Genomic DNA, 20,040 nt, shown 5'->3' on the forward strand with positions numbered 1-20,040 from the left:
GTTTCCCATCCCTAAACTAGTTGCTTAGGTGAGTACCCTTTTATTTACTAAGGCTTATAGGTGCCATCTTGTGGAAAGAAATGCAAACAGACACATTTGGAGAGATGCTGTGTGTCAAGGAAGTGACAAGGATGCAAGCAAGAGTCTCCCTCACTGCCTTCTGGTTGGCACTGGATTCACCCACAGTTTTCTGAGGGCCTTCTGGTTAGACCCATGCTTGCAGACTCAGGCTACCTGATCCCAGGAGGCCATAGAAATGAGGCCAGGATACAGGCAACCTATCCTGGGGCACACTCATCAACCCAACTCAGCGTTGCCTTTTTGCTAATACTTGCTTACAGAACTTCACGTTATAGAATGTAGACAGTGTCTCTCTGCTCCTTTCTGCAGGAAACTTCCTAGTCCTGACCCCTTGGCTGCCTAAGCCATAGCACTTGACAGACCTGCCCCACATGGTATGGGCCCTATAGAGTTTCCATACAACCTGACCAAGTATTTTAAACAGAATTCCCTTTAAACAGAGAATTTGCCATACAACTTTATATTTTAAAAGTAAAGTGGAAGTCTAGAGGTTTCTGCCATTCTACACAAAAATATATATAACTTATTTTTATAATAAAGCAGTTGTCATTGTCATAACTTATTCATCCCTCCTCCCCCATTTTTTAAAGATTTTATTTATTTATTCATGAGAGACACAGAGAGAGAGGCAGAGACAGGCAGAGGAAGAAGCAAGCTCCCTGCGGGGAGCCCAATGCAGGACTTGATTCCAGGACCCCGGGGATCACGACCTAAGCCGAAGGCAGATGCTCAACCGCTGAGCCATCCAGGTGGCTTCCCTCCATTTTAAGCCACTGGGAGGAAGACCATGTAAGTGAAGCATTGGCACTTTACAGTTTGGAGCACCCCCACTCTCCACGGGAAGACGACCCTCATGGCAAGGAGGGTGGTAATTCTCTTAGAGCATGTAAAATGTTTCCCTCTTGGGGCTTCTTTCATCAGATTTGTAAACAATGATTCTCACCCAATTTTATCCAGCGAGAGAGCCAACATTTTCTTCCAGTTAAGTCACTGGGTAAAGGTGCTATTCTCTAATGAAACACGATGAGGAACTGAAAAGTAACAACCATAAGCTTGATTAAAACCAGATCACTAATTTCACAATTGCCTTCATTAGGGAAGCCAAAATACCTTTCATCCCATGGACCGTTTCTTCGCTTCAAATGAATGACAATGTCAGTTTGTTTCCCATGGATTCCTGGTTCCAATTTAATTCTGTCTGCGTAGAGCAAATTCCTCTGACTTTAGACATGGCAAGATTCCTCATATCAGGGCGTATCTCTCTTTTTCAGAAATAGTTTAGCACCAAAAGACACCTTAGAGATGATCCAGTTGAGGGAGAAAATTGGTCCTATAACTTTGATCTCTTGATGCCTCAACCAGCTGCTCTTCTATTCAGTATAGTTATGAAGTACCTACTGTATACTAGGTGCCGTGCTCTTTCCAGTACATTGTCCTGCTCACACTGAAGTTAAGCCAAATGGCAAGCTTAAAGAGCCCTAGGATACTGATGGCAGTGTGGAAATGGATTGGTTTTGGGTTTGTTTTTGTGTTTTTTTTTTTTAACTAGGTAACTAAGCATTCTTTGCTCATTAGCTTCTGACATTGACAGAGTGCTGTTTGGGTGCTTCTTTGGAACTTCCATTGTTCTAATGGTTCTGGGGATCTATCATGTTCTTCTGTGGTGTCCCATGATCTATGGATTATACTAGAACAGTAATTCTCAATTGGAGGTGATTTTGTTACAATGGGGACATTTGGCAATGTCTAGATACATTTTCATCTGTCACACTGAGGGGAGGGATGCTACTGGCATCCAGTGGACAGAAGCCAGGGGTGCCGCCAGCCATCCTATAGTGCAGCCCCCACAACCAGGAACTATCTGGCCCAAAATGTCCCTAGAGCCATGGTTGAGAAACCCTGGCCACAAGGAAGAAGGTAGGAAGGTAACATGCTGAAATTCAGAAGCCTGTCTCATTTTGTATGTTGGAGTTCTGCATTTCTGCATGAGGTTTTGTTTGGAAAGTATGTTTTTTCTCCTTAAGAAAAAACACTTGAAGACTATTGAGGTAGAAGATGACAACTCTTTGCCTTCTGTTTTAAGGTTGAGACAGATTGGGATAAGTCATGTGGGTGGTATATAGGAAACAGATGAGGGCGACCAGGGGTGAATCTAGAAGCATCAGCCTGAGCCACAGTCTTGGCCACAGAGGGCTCTGCACATCTCCCTCCCACCTCTATGTACTACACTGAATCATGGGATCACTTCTGCCAGTTTAGTCCAGAGGTTGACATTTTTTCTATAAAGCGCCAGATCATAAATATCTTAGGCGCCATGGGCCATTGTCTCTCTGTCGCAACCATTCAACCCTGCTGCTACAGCACAAAATCAGCCCTAGACAATAACAAATGAGTTCTTGTGTTCCAATAAATCTTTATTTACAAAAACAGGTTGTGGGCCAGATTTGGCCTGTGGGCTGTCATCTGTCAACCCCTGATTTAGACCATAAGTAAGAATCATGTCTGTTTTACCTTCATGTCTCCCTGCCTACACCTTATTGGCACATAGTAGGGGCTGCCTCAGAAAATATTTCCTGAACTGTATTGAGGGTCAACCCTGCAGGCACAAGCGCTAGCAGATTTTAATGAGAAAAATAACAGGGGAAGACTCAGCCAGCATTTCCCAGAGAATTTCTATGTATTATTTAACTGCTTTCCTATGTCGGACACTTAGGGTATTTCTAATTTTTTTTATTAATGATAACAACTGTGATGAGCTGCCTCATACAGAAATCGCTGGTCTAATTTCTTATCATTTCCTTAGCATAAATTCCTAGAAGAAGAATTAGGGTCAAACAGTATATATTGCTAAATTGCCTTCCAGGAAGGTGGTATTGGCGTACATTCCTAACAGTAACAAGAGGGAGATATTTATCATTATGCAAAGGGTTTCTTTCAACAGAATGTCATGAATAAAAGTTTTGGCATCCATTTGTATTTCCATGAGTTAGCTTGCTGCAAATCAAGTAAGTTGGTGTTAGCTACTAATCATTTTAAGAATAACATTCTCCCACACTGTTGTGACAGCATGATTGTTAAGGCACGTTGTGTTACCTGTTGGTATCATCTAGCCAACCAGTTGAGGTTACCCTATCTGCTGTGTTTATTGAGTGAGCACACACAGAAACATCTGCTTCCCATTAGGGAATCAGAAGCTCCACTATCTGCATGCCTGGCACCAGCCTACTCTGCCGTGATGTACAGAGGCTTCCTCTCTGTGATACCCACCACCAGAGATGTCAGGCGGATTGCTCATTTCCCTCAGGAAATTCCATTTAGGTTAATTTTGGCACACAATTGGGGGCAATTCGTGAGCAATTTCTCTTGTGATGGCTTGCAATGTGTAAAATTTTCCTACAACATGTTGCAGAAATCACTGGAAGAATAGTAAGGATACCTGATAGTTGTCCAGTTGCCTTTGCAACAGCAAGAAATGTCTCTTCTGAGCCACAGTGCATGGTAAAAAAAAAAAAAAGGAATAAAGGTAGATGGCGGAGCAGATATGCATCCTGTCTTTTTTCACAAGGTGCTGTTGGGGACAATAAGTATGAAAGGGACACACAGTGTGCCTTCCCTTTATGGCAAACGTTGGCTTTTTCTTAGCTCTTTGGATTTTTCTGACTTTCTCCTGATGATGAAATTTACTTAAAAATGGATAGATTCCAGATGAAACCCAGTCTGTGAAGACCATAATTAACAAAACCCCATGTTTTCTGAGAAACCATCCTATTGCAGCTTTCTGCTAGGTGCCTTCTATGTTTGCCTCAGTAGGTCCTCCCAACATTGCTGTGAGATGATAGACACTGTACCATCCCAAGCCACAGATGAAGGACCCGAGGCTCAGGATGGCTAATTAACATATTCAGAGATTAGCCCTCCTGAGCGGCAGAGCCAGCGCAAAACCAGCAGTCCCTAAGGGCCCACTGGAAGCACCCACTGATGGCACTTGGGTGGCACCACCGAGTTTGGAGACATAGCTCGGCATTATTAAGTCATCCCCATCAGAGACCAACTGACCAGCTTCCTAATATGCAAGCCAGAATTCAGGGACCATCCATTTCTGGTCATTGACCCCTGAAAGATCTGGATGGTAGTGGAGATGTTTTCAGCATGACCCCAGAAGGAAGTGACCATCCAGCCCTGAGGAAAGAGGACGTCACCTTTTGTTCTTGGCAGCACTTGTGAGGCTACACGCTTCACTGAAGCCAGCCACCAGGCCATTTGGACGTCTGTCAGGAAAAACTGCTACGCACCCCCCCCCCATGTCTAGATTCCTCCAGAGTGGCCATGCTATGCAGAAAATCTGGCGTGTAAGGGTGGCATTTGTGGAACTACGCAGAGCATTTTAATATACTATCTGTTTCACAAGATAAAACGACATTTAGTCTGGCTGTGGTTGTCTAAAGCCAACCTTGTGATCATCCCATTCTCATTGGGCTGGGGGCTGAGGATTCATGTGATGTCTGCCCTTGTCTTCGATGGCTCTCATTTATCCTTGAAATATTCCCTACACCCTGTTTAGAAGAGAGAGACTCACTAGACTGTCTCCCCACTCTGAGACCCTCTCCGCACCCGCCAAAGTCATCATCCGGAACACAAATCCAAGTGTAGCCCTCTCTTTCTTTAGACATCCAGCAATTGCTGCTGCCATCAGATAAAATCTAATTCTTCATCCTGGCTACCAAGATTCTTAAACACTGCAGCTGAATTCTCCAGCCTGAGTTCATCCCTCCCAGCAACCAACCCTACACTTGAGCCAGGTCATTCCGTGAGCATGCTTTCCTACTTCCTATGTGTTCTTTTTTTACCTGCATGCTTTGTGACAGTGTTCCCTTTACTGGATTGCCCCATGAGGAGGACCCAGTCTGGGACAAACTGAGTCTGGGAAGAGCAGGAATGGAAAGGGAGGAAGGTGAGATTTTGCTAGACGGCACAGGGACTGTGTGCTGACTCACTTTTCTGTCCATCTTCGCCATCAGTGACAATCAGAGGCATGTCCTTAATGTGGTTAGAATCTTGCTTTAGCAATTTGCGGGTTGGTTTCTTTCTTTCAAAGCGACGGAGAACCCAAGGGGTCAGAGATGGAAATCACGCATGGAAAACATTTTCCTTATTTTTCTACTAAAGTGCACATGGGGCAGGGGCAAGAAATATTTGAGGGAGGAGGAATACATAGCAAACATGGCATTTTGAAAGGTTAATTGGATGTGGATGAACACGCTGAGATGATGTTCTGTTATTGTCAGAAATAATGTTTTACAGAGAGGCTATTTGTGAAGAAAGACCAGTTGTTATTGATGGACTAATGTACACTCCGAAATATGGAAGTAATAACGCAGAGGTACAGGGGTACAGTGCCTTCAGAAAGATGTCAGTCAAGTGTGAGGTTGGAGGGAAAAGCCTGAACACCTGATTTGACTCTGCATATAGAATTTGACGTGTAGGGCCCACAGGCACAGACCCAGGGTGATTTCACAAAATCCAGAGTGGATTTTGAGTGGTTTGTTGACCACTTTGCCCCCTGAGATATGGTCTGATGATTGCTCTTAGAATTCAAGGACAAGGGGCACCTGGGTGGCTCAGTGGTTGAGCATCTGCCTTTGGCTCAGGTCATGATCCCAGGGTCCTGGGATCGAGTCCTCCTATGTCTCTGTCTCTGTCTCTCTCTCTCTCTGTCTGTCTTTCATAAGTAAATAAATAAAATCTTTAAAAAATAATAAATTTTAATAAAAAGAATTCAAGGACCAACTCAAGCCTGTGATTCAGCAAACATGTGTCTCAAGTTTTAGAATCCCACTCTGATTTCAAGTGTCATTCCCTATCCTCATAATCCACTGAACTGTCATCCAAGGACTTCATCATCCAGACTCTAATCTGCGCCCTTCTATCGGCCCATAGAAACATGACAGACTTCTTTCCTGAGACCACACGTCCAAATTTTGGATTCAGGAAGCATGATCATGAGCCCTGGGGAATCGGCTCCAGAAGTGGGAAAGGATGGCATAAAGATAATCATCTTGCGCTTTGTTCCAAGGTTTAGATTTTTATTCAAAATAAAATTCCCCCAACAGAAAACATGAACAGAGAGGGGAAAGATAAAACTAAAAAGGTCTTATAATGAGTAATGGGAAGGTTATTTTTTTGAGGGAATCCAGGAAGGTCAGTGGAGGTTTTTTAAATGCTGATAAGGCTGCCTGAATGAGGAGCACCCCATCATTTAGACACAGATCATCCAGTTTGTTGATGTTTCTGGCTGTTTTCTCCCTTCACCCTTCTCTCCTGGGAAAAATACTTTGTGGGAGCCAAGCAAAATCCTGCTGCTCCACTCTTCAGAGCTACCATGACTAGTGAAGACCCAGATCTCAACCAATTTGATGTCATTTCCTAAGACACTGGGTCTCTGAGTACTGCTTCTGAGGATACTTTGCTAAGTGTTTATACAGTCTGTCCTTTAGAACACAGGACCTGGGGACAAACCCCAATTTTAGGTGCAGTACTTATCATGGTCCTGAAGAACCTTATATAAAAATCCCAGATGGTGGGGCAGGGGGGTTGCGCCTGGGTGGCATTAAGCATCTGCCTTTGGCTCAGGTCATGATCCTGGGGTCCTGGGTTCTTGCTCTGCAGGGGAGTCTGCTTCTCCCTCTGCCCCTCCCCATGCTCATGCTCACTCTCTCTCTCTCTCCCCTCTCATTCTCTCTCTCTCTCTCTCTCTCTCTCTCAGATAAATAAATAAAATCTTTTTAAAAAATCCCAGATGGTCTCTCCTCTCTGAGTCCATTAGGGAGATGGATTTGCTGGACAACTTCACTGTCCAACCAGTGTAAACAAGTGACCAGTCCTCACACCCTCTCTATTCCTTCTCTCTGCATTATTTTTCTCCTTATCATTCACCACCACCAAGCATACTGTTTGATTTACTTGTCATGTTTACTGTCTGTGGCCTGCACCCCACCCCTAGAGTGTATACTTCATGCATATCTATACCCAGAGTAGCTGCCTTCGGCTCAGGTCATGATCTCAGGATCATGGGATTGAGCCCCGTGTTGGGCTCCCTGCTCAGTGGGGAGTCTGCTTCTCTCTCTCCTTCTGCTGCTCCCTCTGCTCATTCTCTCTCTTTCTCTTTCTCTCTCTCTCTCTCTCTCTCTCTCTCTGCCAAATAAATAAAATCTTTTAAAAAAGAAGAAAGACCCACCAATAGATCTTTCATCACCCTCCCCCCCCATTTCCCCCATGCTCCTGTTCTGTGCTACAAGAGTCTTTTGTTTTCCACCTCTTTGCAGAGCATTGGCTGTGACGACTACCTAGGCTCGGACAAAGTGGTGGACAAATGCGGGGTGTGCGGAGGCGACAACACAGGCTGTCAGGTTGTGTCTGGTGTGTTCAAGCATGCCCTCACCAGCCTGGGCTATCACCGAGTGGTCGAGATTCCCCAAGGAGCCACCAAAATCAACATCACCGAGATGTACAAGAGCAATAACTATTTGGGTAAGCTTGGTCTTTTTCCAGAGGAAACCATCTGTCACTATTGGATGATTCACTTCTTCCCAGGATCGTGACACAGCAGTGTCCAGAGGTCCTTGGACACGGAAAAGGTGCCACTGGGGAATGCCAAAGCACTGCTTGGCCTCCTCCTTGAAATGAGAAGTGTGGGTGGAGAAGATTTTAAAGGTCCTTGCAAATAAATATTTAACATCTACACATTTAAGCCAGCCTGTGTTCCTTCCAAGAGAAACATGGTTATGCAATAGGTAATGGGCTAAATTGTTTCTCTGGGATGGGGGAGGCTCTTTGAAAAGCCAAGGTACGTGCCAGTCTTTGTTCCGTTGGATTTCAAGGTGGCCAGAGGCCATTGGTGATCCTGTCTGGAGCTTCATTCCCTATAGATCTGAAGTGAAAACCGTGTTTCCCTTCTTTCCGCTGCATCAGCCTGGGGCAATGGGATGTGGATAGTACGCGTATATCTTCTGAACAGTTGTGGTTATTTTGGGCAATATCATCAATATCAAGAGGCCATTTTTACGCATTTTCCCACAAAAGGTTTGACCTCTGGTGATACTTCATTCTGGGTTGCTGGCCGATTGCATTTTACGCAAAGCAAATCGGGCCAGACGAATTAATTTCGACCAATTTCCAATTCATGTGAGCATGCACAGATTAGTTAACAAAGTAATATAAGGAAAGCAATTTCTTAAAATAATTTAGTGAACAGCCATATTCATTTTCATTTTTTAATTACTTCTTTAACAGGAACTAAAATAGCACAGACACTACATGCCAGGCACTATTCTCAGTGCTTTTCACGTACTAAGTTATTGAACCCTCTCAACAACCCTAGGGGATAGGACCTGTTCCCATTCCCATTTTATAGATAAGGAAAGAGACACAGAGAGTTTATGTAACTTGCTAACGTCACACAGCAAGAAAGAGGTGGAGCTGGGATTTGAACCTAGGCATCTCCAAGCGGGGTAGTCTACCGAGATATAATACCCATGAGCAACTCTCAGAACTCGAATTCTTCTGGTACACCATTGGCCTTGCAGCAGTCAAGGGATGATTAATGTCACAAATTTCAAGTACTAGGAACACTCCAGAAGATAACTCCAGATGCTGCAGCTCTTTTTTTCTGCACTCAGGGGGATGCAACCAAAATTTGCTTCACCTAGATTTATTGGCAGGAGGAAGAAAGGATGGCAAACGAGTCTCTGACAGAAGGCCAGTTAAAGTGGAAAGCCATTGTATTCGCTCTGGCACCCTCAGGAGCCGCCAAAGTGGCAATAAGCCTAGTTTTCCCAATGAGTGATTTGTGTGTCATCTTCAGTTATGAGGAAATAATCTTTGTGTTTTTTCCTCTTTTTGGAATATTAGAAAATCCTATCTCCATAAACATCTTGTCTTCTAGAATGGAAAGTGTTCTTCAGGAGATTATTTGAAATGCCCTTGTGTTCAAATGCAGCAGCAAACAATGGCACTTTTTTAATGAATTTTGTGTTGTTTTTAGTAAAATTTTCCCTTGCTCAGTTCAGAAAGCTGGTTTTAAGCTACGCCCTCTGAAGATAAAAGCCTGGGTGATTATCCACTGGATGTCTGAGTATGGGAAAGATAACCGGTCTTTCCCTTTCTTTTGTCTCAGAGCACGTCAGTACATCAAAGCTTCATGGAGTCAAAAATCCCTCTCCCCCTAAAAGAGACTCAATGGGAGAGTGACTCAGAAAGTCACGTTCACTCTTGTGTGCCCAGAGACCAGTGGGGTACCTGAGAAATCTGGAGTCCATCGGCAATATTACGTGATGCCCTGTGGGCATAAGAGGGAGAATGGAAAGAGCAGGCTGTAGTGAAAGGAGGTCCCAGGGGAGATGATCGGGAGCTTCTGTCTGCAGAACTTAAATCACTTAAAGCACTTGGAATGCCGTTTTCTCCCTCCTTTCTTCCTTTTGTTATTGAGATATAATTCACTTATCATAAAATTTAGCCTTTTAAAGTGTATAATGGTTCAGATGGTCTTTTTCTTAAGATTTATTTGTTTGAGAGAGACAGAGCATGCACAAGTGAGAGTGAGGGGAGGGAGGGGCAGAGGGAGAAGGAGAGAGAGAAAATCTCCAGCAGACTCCTTGCTGAGTGTGAGGCCCTACGTGGGGCTTGATCCCACAACCCTGAGATCATGATCTGAGCCAAAACCAAGAGTCAGACGCCCCACTCACTGGCCCCCCCAGACACCCCAGATGTCTTTTTCTCATCACAGGTATTCTCTTTACCTATACCTATCCTGCTAAATTGTCTATTCTGTGAGGTCTGTATATTCTAAAAGTTAAATTGCATGGGATTGCATGAGATTATGGATAACCATTTAGAGTGTGGGTCTCTAGCTATCTTTAAACTGTTCAAGGACTATTTTTTACATTACACATTTTCAGGCACATAAATGTTTTTCAAAGAGACATGTGGTGGGTTTCTCTACAATTTTCCAAGTAATGCTGAGGGTTTCACTTGCCTGACCTTGTATTCCTGGCTAGGAAAACTATTTTGTATAAAAATGTGACTTCATCCAGAAAATTGATTTGGCTATTTGTTCCATAGAATAGGCAATAGAGAGGAAATGAATGTTCAAATTTGTATCATTGCTTTCAAAAAAATTCAAAAATGTTTAAACGTTTTCTCAGTTACCCTACCGTTTCCCAGAATTACCTTTAATTATTTGTAATTCCAATCAAGCCTTTTCTTATTAAACACTTGGTATCTTTTAATGACTAACTCTCCAAACTTCATAGAACTAGAAAGTAGGGGCACCTCGGTGGCTCAGTGGTTGAGCATCTGCCTTCGGCTCAGGGCGTGATCCCGGGGTCCTGGGATCAAGTCCCCAATGGGGCTCCCTGCAAGGAGCCTGCTTCTCCCTCTACCTATGTCTCTTCTGAATAAATAAGTAAAACCTTAAAGAAAGCAAGAAATAGAAAGTATATTTCAATGAAAACAGAAGGACCTGTATTATTAGTGCTGGAAAAGATGGTCCTATCACCTCATTTTAAAAGATTTTTTTAAAACCCTCAATATGTGAGTGATTCTCTCAACATGCCAGTCACTAGTTACTAATAGTAGTCATGCTTTATGTATAGTAAGCATTTCAGTCTCTAAGTATTTAGATGTACGTGGTCTTCTGATATTTCAAACTGGACTTTCTTTACTTTGCATGCTTCAAGAAAGATCTAGACTTCCTAAAGATGCAATTATAGAGTGAGGATATGAAAACCAACATTTAAAAATCAGAAACTGGGCACCTGGGTGGCTTAGTCCATTAAGCGTCTGCCTTTGGCTCAAGTCATGATCCCACAGCATGGGGTTGAGTATCACCTTGGGTTCCCTGCTCAGCAGGGAGTCTGCTTCTCCCTCTGCCCTTCCCCCCATTTGTGTGCACGTTCTCTCTCTCTCTCTCTCTCTCTCTCTCAAAAATAAATAAAAATATTTTTTAAAAAATAAAAATCAGAAACTACATATGTAGAAGGAGGAGGCATACAACCCCCAAATTTTGTCTGATATGTAAATAGTGGTGGTGCATTCAACCTGACTCTGAGTTTATGGCTTAATTTGGTTTGACCATCACAGCAAAGAGACCCATGTGGACCCGGGGCAACAGGCCAACTCGGCACTTTACGATGTTAACTATTCTCTGAGCAAAGCTACAGAAACCGTGACCTTTAATGGTGCATAGACTTTAGGAGATGGAATCTTTGTCTCATTTTAGGTTGGAAACCAATGAAACTTTTCAGACTTGAGTTCTGCTTTTCAGTGTTTATTTGAATTTGTTCACATGGTCTGAAATATAGGCTTGTTGGTGGATTATAGATTCCTAAATATACATCTTTTTAATGGAAAAGACTTTCAAACCCATGTATCTGCTAAAGCCTATGTATTCTCCTTTTGCATGTAAGTTGTTCTGAACCTTGTTCTTTGGAAACAGAAAGTTAAACCTAATTTTATTAACATGATTGGCATTTTATATTCCTTACCTCTTCCTTAATAATGAGATGTTGTAAAATTATTCTAGCTGAAATATCAAAGTTGGCATAGTTCAGCTAGCTCAGTTTACTAATGTCAATATGTAACAGTTAAGAAATCAGACATAAAAGCATACCAAGCAAAATTGATTCTACAGGACATGTTCTACCGCCAACATGTTACGTTGTCACAGAACCTTAGACTTGGGAGGAATTTTTTAAAGATCTATAGCTTTTAAAAATAAACTGGCAATACTTTTACTGTTAATCATGTTTTCTTAAAAGTTTGAAATAATCATAATGGTCATACAAATGTAAGACATCCTATTTTTTAAATACTCCAACCTTTCCCATAGAGAGCTGCTCAACTAATAAATTAAAGGTTTGCAAGTGATAGATGATCCATGACACCTGACAATCAATCCCCAAGATTTTTCATACATGTTATAAAAATTCTGAACAATACAAATGATATAGAGTGAAAAGATGAGATTCCTTCTTTGTGCCAACCCCACACCTGGTCCACTGCCTTCAGGTGTTAAGACAGAAAAATGTCCACTCTTCACGGTTCCATGTGGAAGTACAAATAAAATAGTAGTGGTGCTATACATACTCTTTGCAATTTGCTCTTTTATTTTAATATTATATCATACCTTTTCATATTACTGCATAAAGCTAATTCATTATTTTCTGAGTACAGAGTATTCTATACATCAGATTTAAATAGTTTCCTATTGAGGGATGTTTAAATTGTCTATTCTCTAATATTGCAAATGATACGTTTGATTTGTGGTTCAAGATGGCAGGCTGAGTACATGAGTTGGTTTTTTTTTCCTTCCTCCCAAGATTTCATTAAAATCAGCCTAAAGGAATAAGACAGGATATAACCTACAACCACCAAGAAAACAAGAGAAGGGGTGTCTGTGAAATGATTTTAACAAATTTCTGGAACAAGTTTCTGAAAGCATATGGAAGAATGTTCACTAATAGAGCAGAGGAAATCACAGCTGAGGAAGCAGAGAGGGATGGTGATGAGGAGGGGCCAGCCTGCATACAGAGCCCAAGAGCCTCTGAGTCTGGGGGCAGCAGATAAAATGGACAGTGTGAGGAAAGATGGAAGTGAAAAATAGGGAAGTATATGAACACACTTCCCTCCACACACATTCGGAATGCTGGCATCACCATCCTTATCCAAAAGCTGATGGGAACTAGGGCATGGTTGTGAGAATTGGTACCCAAGACATCAGTTTGTGGAGTTGGGGAAAGAAGTGGCTCAGTAACTGGCGCTCCATTCTCTCACCCTCTAAAAGTTGGCCAATATGTACAGAGCTCTCAGGCAGACTTCTCATTGCTTTCATCTTAAACATCAATGGATATAACATAAGTGGACAATCAGGGGTCAGTAGGCACTTTTCTGAAGCCTATAGCATGAAAGAGAAAACCCAAGATAAATAACTGGAAAAGCTGTTTCTAGAGGAAACAGAGCAAATTCTTGGAGTAGAAAACCTAAATAAAGGTCCTCTTACACGTAATGCTGCCATGAATATCCTAATAGGTATATCCTTTCATGCTTACATAAATATTTCTGTAGGATAGATTCCTAGAAATAGAATTTGTAGGTCAAATGGAATGAACACTTGTAGTTCAGAGAGATGAAGCAAGATTCCTCTCCAAAGTAGCGTACCGGTTGATGCCGACACCAACACAAAATATTATGAATGTAGTTAACTTTTACTGTATCTTCTTTGTTTGCATTTTCCTGACCACTCATTTTTATTGTGGTTTGCACTCCGTGAATTTGCTATTTTTAAATTGTGTTTGTGGTTTTCTTACAGATTTTAAGAACTCATATAAGTTAGGAATAATAACCATCTTCTGCTCATATATATAATAGTTATCTTGTGTTTCAACTATGCTTATGATATTAGTTTCTCTGTGGAGAGAAATTTTAATCTTTTTTTGTCAAATCTGTCGATCATTTTTTTATAGCTAGTGGATTAAGACCCACCCACCTCCAACATTATAAAATTATTCTAATATTTTCTTCTATTATTTTTATACTCATGTATATATTTAAATATTGATTTATCTGAAATTAATTTTTGTGTGTGGCATGAGGTAGCAGATCTTTTTCTAAATAAACAGTTGTCACAACACTGCTCATTAAATTTCTCCCACTAATTTGAAATGCCACCTCTACCACATATTAAATTCAAATATATGTAGATATAATTGTGGATTCTTGATTCAAGTCCATTGATCTATTTGTTTCTTCCTGCTTTGGTACCATATTGTTTCCAGTACTGTAGTTTTATGTTTTATTCTTTTCTAGATCAACTTTCTGTTCCCTCCCCAATTTCCTACCCAAACACTTTGTTCTTCTCCTAAATTTCTTTGAGTCTTCTTGTATGTTTGTTCTCCATACACTTTACTTTTCTAAAAAGATTCTATTTGTTTGAGAGAGAGGAAGAGAGAGAGCACAAGTGGGAGGTGGGCAGAGGGAGAGGAAGAAGCAGACTCCCCACTGAGCAGGGAGCCCAGCATGCAGGCTTGATCCCAAGACCCTGAGATGGCCTGAGCTGAAGGCAGACTCTTACTGACTGAGCCACCCAGGCACCCCCATTCTACATACACTTTAAAAACAGCTTGTAAAAGCCCATAAAATTTCTGTTGAAATTTTAATTTAAATTGCAATGAATGGGCAGCCCCAGTGGTGCAGTGGTTTAGCGCCGCCTGCAGTCCAGGGCATGATCCTGGAGACCGTGGATCAAGTCCCACGTCGGGCTCTCTGCGTGGAGCCTGCTTCTCCCTCTGCCTGTGTCTCTGCCTCTCTCTTTCTGTGTCTCTATGAATAAATAAATAAAAATCTTTAAAAAAAATAAAATAAATTGCAATTAATTTATGGATTAATTTGAAGAGCAAAAGAAACCTCTTCATAACAGTGACTCTTGATTCAGGAGTATAGGGCATCTTCCCATTTTGTGTTCTTCAGTAAAATTTCTTTATCAAGACTTTCCATATATGTCTATTAGGTTTATTCCTTGGTATTTTAGGTACTTTATATTTTTTGCTAATATGGTATAAGATCTTTCTTTCCACTGTATTTCCAATTAGTCATTCAAGTATGTGTTAAACCAGTTTATTTTATATTTATTTTCTACCTGAACATCTTGCTAGACTCATTTAACAATTCAAATAGTTTTTCAGTTATTTGACATGGATTTTTCTAGATGGAAAAATCTTGATATCTATAGATAATAATAATGTTATCTTCTTATGATGTATTCTACTTCTTTTTTTTCTTAAGGATTTTATTTATTTATTCATGAGAGACACAGAGAGAGGCAGAGACCTAGGCAGAGGGAAGAGAAGCAGGCTCCATTCAGGAGCCCAACATGGGACTTGATTGTGGAACTCCGGGATCACGTCCTGAGCCGAAGGCAGACGCTCAACTGCTGAGCCCCCCCAGGCATCCCTATATTCTACTTCTTATTTCTCTCTTGGCTTGTGGCACTTACAGGCTCAGACCTCTAAAAAAATTTTGGAATAATCCAGAAGTTTGGGATAATAATGTTAGTGGGCTTTTTTATTTTGTTCCTGACATTCAGAATGCTTCTAATAGATGTTTGCTGAGTTTTCTGATATTTAAGTTTTATCAAAGTAAGGAACTTTTGGGCAGCCTGGGTGGCTCAGCGGTTTAGTGCCGCCTTCAGCCCAGGACATGATCCTGGAGACCCGGGATCGAGTCCCACGTCGGGCTCCCTGCATGGAGCCTGCTTCTCCCTCTGCCTGTGTGTCTGCCTCTCTCTCTCTCTCTCATAAATAAATAAAATCTTAAAAAAAAAAAAAAAAAGTTAGGAACTTTCTTTCTGTAACCAACTTTTAACAATCTTTATTTGAACTTGCTCTTGCTTCTTTTTTCTCCCAGTTTCTGATTTTCCTAATTTCTCAATTTGCATTTATAAAACTAGTGAATATTTGCTTATTATGTTAAGTGGGTTTCCTCCAGTTGCTGCAATGGCCTGAATGTTTATGTCTCCCTCAAATTCATTTATTGAAATCCTAGCCCCTAAGGTGGTAGTTTTAGGAAATGAGGCCTTCGGGAGGTAATTAGGTCATGAAAGCAAAGCCCTCAGGAATTGGAATTAGTGTCCTTCTAAAAGAGGCCCTGGAGAGATGCCTGACCCCTTCTGCCGTGAGAGGTTATAGGGAAAAGACAACCATCTAGGAAGCAGATCTCTATCTTACACTTCCCAGCCCCCAGAACAATGAGAACTCAACATCTGTTGTTTACAAGCCACCCAGTCTGTGGTATTTTGTTATAGCAGCTTGACTGGACTATGTGACCTACATCTGTTTCTGTAACAGGCCTTTCCTTCAGATGGAGCAGACCTACAATGGTGTCAGTGTGCTGACAGGTCTCCTCTGAGTTTATATGGGCAAGGAGTAGATACACACGCACTCTTAGAGCTATGCAAGGATTCAGTAGGATAATGAACTTGAAGCATCTAGCATGCCAGGCCATATTTTCCCTACCTTGTACCAAGACTCTGGTTTTCCTTGAGTATAAAATTTGCTACCTTTCTTCTTAGACATCCAAAGCCTTACTTAATTATTCTAGCTGTATCCTTATGGCTTCTGCACCCACTGTCTTTCCGGGAGTAGTTCCTTTCCCCCCATAGGACAAAGAGATACAAAAGTGGATATGTATGTTCAGCCTCCCCCCCACCCCCGTGCTGACCTCATTCTAATCAGAAAATGGCTTCTGTAAGATACACAGTTGTAATTATGGGATCACCCCTTCCATCTCAGACTTCACCTTGGGCTTTGAGTGCCTTTTGCTGCTCTACTCCTATCTACCCTTCAGTCCTTGGCTTTGTCTTCCATTTATAGTCTAATGCTGGCCACTGAAACTGCCCTTTGCAGAGCTACCATTCCTGACTGGAATGCTCTGGGACAAGTCCTTTCCACATAAATGAATTAAGAAAATAACTGTATGCTTTGTGGAGCTGTTGACTTTAAGTGAGATGTTGAGATATACGTAAAATACATACCATCTTAGAGGTACTCAGTAACTATTCCCTTATCTTTCTAGACAAGTAGATCTCACTCTGGCTGCATGTTGGAGTCACAGGAAGTATGATATTTGAGGCCTATTTGAAATATACCAATGGATGGCTCCCACCTCCCAGTTGAATTGCCCTGGGCCACAGCTTGGGTATCAGATTTTTTAAGCTCCCTAGAGGATTTCAAAGTCTTTTCAGACCAAAAGACCATTTCCATATTACAATGGGTCTCAGCTAGGAGCTCTTTTGCCCCCCAACCCAAGGATAGGCCAGGGATGCTGCTAAACATCCTACAATACACAGGACGGCCCCTAAACAAAGAATTGTCCAGCCCCAAATGTCAGTGGTGCTAGATGAGAAACCCTGTCCTGTGTGCTGACTTCAATCCCTTTAGTACTAAAGTTTCATGGGTCACTTACTTAAGAATGGTGTCTAAAATAGAATAATAAATGTCAAGGTGCTATTAGAACAACTATTCTACCTGCCATTAAGTTTGCATTTATCAACTCACTATGAATTCTTAGTTTGCAATCCAAGCTCCCTCCTTCCATTTCCCTTCAATATTTCACTCAACCTGTTGGCCATGGGCCCAAGTTGCAACCCCAACAACAGAAGTTCCAGCTTAGATCACCTTCCTGTAGCCTGCCTTCCTAGCATTCAGAGTCCTTGCTTGCTTTCTTAATACATGGCAGAAGAATAAAAGACCCAGAAAAAGAACAGCAAATAATGGGATTTTTCCTTCGGAGTTCCATAAGACTTTGATCATATCTCCAGTTTGGTACTACCATATTTTACTATAATTTATCTATTCACATGCCTGTGTTCTTCCCAGTTGGGCTGTGTACTCCTTGAAGGCAGACAGTCCAGCCTTAGATATTCCTTCTCTCAAGTACCCTTCGTGTGCTAGCAACCGCACTGAGTAGTGGGATACAGAAATCAAGGCTCTCCTGAGGCTACACTGTGCTGTGCAGCCCATTTTGGGGGCCTGTGCTCAGACACCTTTAACTCACCTTGATCATGAGAATCACAGACCTCACTCGTGGTACTCGAGTCCCATGTTACTTCTAGGCTGTTGGAATCCTGGACCCTCCTCCTCCGTGTAACATGGCACTCACGCGACTAGGGAAAGGGGGTGGGGTATTGTATCAGCACTTGCATTTATAGCTGAGGACACTGAGCACAGCATGGTTGAGGACCTGTTGAGGTAAACAGTTTATAAATGGTTGAATCAAGGACTCAAATCTAGGCACTGTCCTTGACCTATATTCTACGTATAGGCATAGGAGGTAGGGGAGAAATTGTGCCTTCTCCCTCCTCCCAGCAGTAGAAGAAGGATGTATTCTATTTCCTCGTCCTTCACACTGTTTCATCCCTCCCCCCACTCCTGCCTCCAACTTGATAAGAGCCATCGGCCTGCCTACACACCAAGAGCCCTTAGGCTAGGTTGCCATGGTTCTATCTTAGTCACTAGACATTCACCATCTGCCTTAGCAGAGCTCCTCTGAAACCAGCATCTAAAGGAACATCCAGCTCTTAAAAAAAGTGGAATAGTTTGGAGACATGAAACATCATGTGTTTCTTTTTTTTTAATTGGAGCAATATATATATAATTATATATATATAATTTATCACTTTAATGGTTTTAAGCACATAATTGAGTGATATTAAATACATTCATGATGTTGTGCAACTGTCACCACTGTCCATTTCCAGAACTGTTTCATCATCCCCAAAGCTGTACATAATAAATGATAATTCCCCATTTCCCCCATCCTAAATCCCTGGTAACCTCTGTTCTACTTTTCCGTCTCATGAATCTGCCTATTGTAGGTACCTCATACAAGTGGAATCATAATAGTATTTGGCCTTCTGTGTCTGGAATATTTCTCTTAATTTAATGTTTTCAGGGCCCATCGATGTTGTAGTGTGTGTCAGAAATTTGTTCCTTTTGGTGTAGGATACCACATTTTCTTTATCCACTCATCTACTGATGGCCGGTTGGGTTGTTTCCACCTTTTGGTTACTGTGTACAAGTAACTGTTCAAGTCCCGGCTTTCAGTTCTTTGGGGTATGTACCCAGGGGTGGAATTGCTGGGTCATGTGGTAAGTCTGTGTTTAATTTTTGAGGAACTGCCAAACTGTTTCCCACAACGGCTGTACCATTTTCTGTTCCCACCAGCAACACATGAAGGGTTCCAACCTCTCCACATCCTCGCCAACACCACAAGCGTGTTTTTAAGAGTATTTACGCCGATGATACGACATGCTTCCATGGTCTGCTTTTGGGCATCAGAACAGAATGCTGAGATGGGCTTTGTGACCCTCCTCGGTTACCTGGGCAGGTAGTGGCACTCCCAGGAGATGGTCCAACAGCAAACACCTCATGGCTGGTGTTCCTCGTCAATGCTGGCATGTGAGAAAAGATGATCACTGAGTATTTGATTTTTTTGTTTGGACTCAGCTCTCACCTTTCCTTCATCAACAGGCTTTTATGATTCCTGTCCAAAACCAAATCTTTGCAAAGAAAGATCCTGTGGCCAGAGAGACTGTGCCGTCTTGTTGTGATTTGGGAAAATGCTGTTGTTTGTGTTAGCACTCCTGGACTTAATTTTGCATTACATACTTTCCACCTGGTTTCTGACAGAGCACATGCCTTTGATTTCACAAAGCTCTGCTGTCCTTGTATCTGTTTATGCAGACCTTCTTTTCACTCCTGCAGCCATTCTGCCTTGAAAAGCTTTCAGATACGCTGGAACAAAATGAAATCAATGCTGCCCCACTCCCTTATGTTCATTTGTTACCCATTTTCTGCCTTTTAGTTAGCACCTAGTTGCCTGGAAGTAGAAGACTGAGTTAGCCTGGGTTTGCCTTTTGCTTTATGGGAAAGAGTTAAGCTGTGAGTTGTGGTTTTTTTTTTTTTTTTTTTCTTTTAATTGCATCATTTGTCACAGACATATGCAGAGCGCCCACACCTGCTTTTCTGTACCTAATGGGATGCTTTCCTGAAATGCAGGAAACAGCTGCTGAGTGGGCTGGGTCTTGGATTTTTATGGAAGTGATTTGACAGCTCCGTCCCTGCAGGCAGAGTAGGATTCTCCCCCAGCCCACTCGGGGCAGCAGCACCTCCGGAGAACATCTTTAGCAGGGCTGCTAATTGCTCCCAGGTCTCCTACCTGGATTGGGGCAATAACTCAGAACCCCTTTTCTAGGAGTCTGGCATGGATAATGGCTTCCCAAATCTCCCCATTCACTTTCCCACTTGGAAGTGCTGCTAAGCTTTCCCTCTTTGAATCAAAGTCTGGCTTTTTGCAATGTGTTAGATCAGTGAGCCTCCACATTAGGGATTTAATACAAGATAACAAAGA

At 42.1% G+C, this 20,040-nt stretch overlaps 1 protein-coding gene across 3 annotated transcripts in view; it reads left to right on the forward strand.

Annotated features, from left to right (window-relative positions):
* THSD4 (thrombospondin type 1 domain containing 4) overlaps positions 1-20,040 on the forward strand; it is a 564,963-nt gene that overhangs the window by 449,917 nt on the left and 95,006 nt on the right. For all 3 annotated transcript variants that reach the window (XM_025472293.3, XM_049104441.1, XM_025472294.3), the window contains one exon: positions 7,404-7,608. In XM_025472293.3, coding sequence (XP_025328078.1) covers positions 7,404-7,608 — 205 coding nt within the window. The remainder of the gene's footprint in view (positions 1-7,403; positions 7,609-20,040) is intronic.

The sequence above is a fragment of the Canis lupus genome, chromosome 30, assembly GCF_003254725.2.
Source record: "Canis lupus dingo isolate Sandy chromosome 30, ASM325472v2, whole genome shotgun sequence".
NCBI classification, from domain to species: domain Eukaryota; kingdom Metazoa; phylum Chordata; class Mammalia; order Carnivora; family Canidae; genus Canis; species Canis lupus.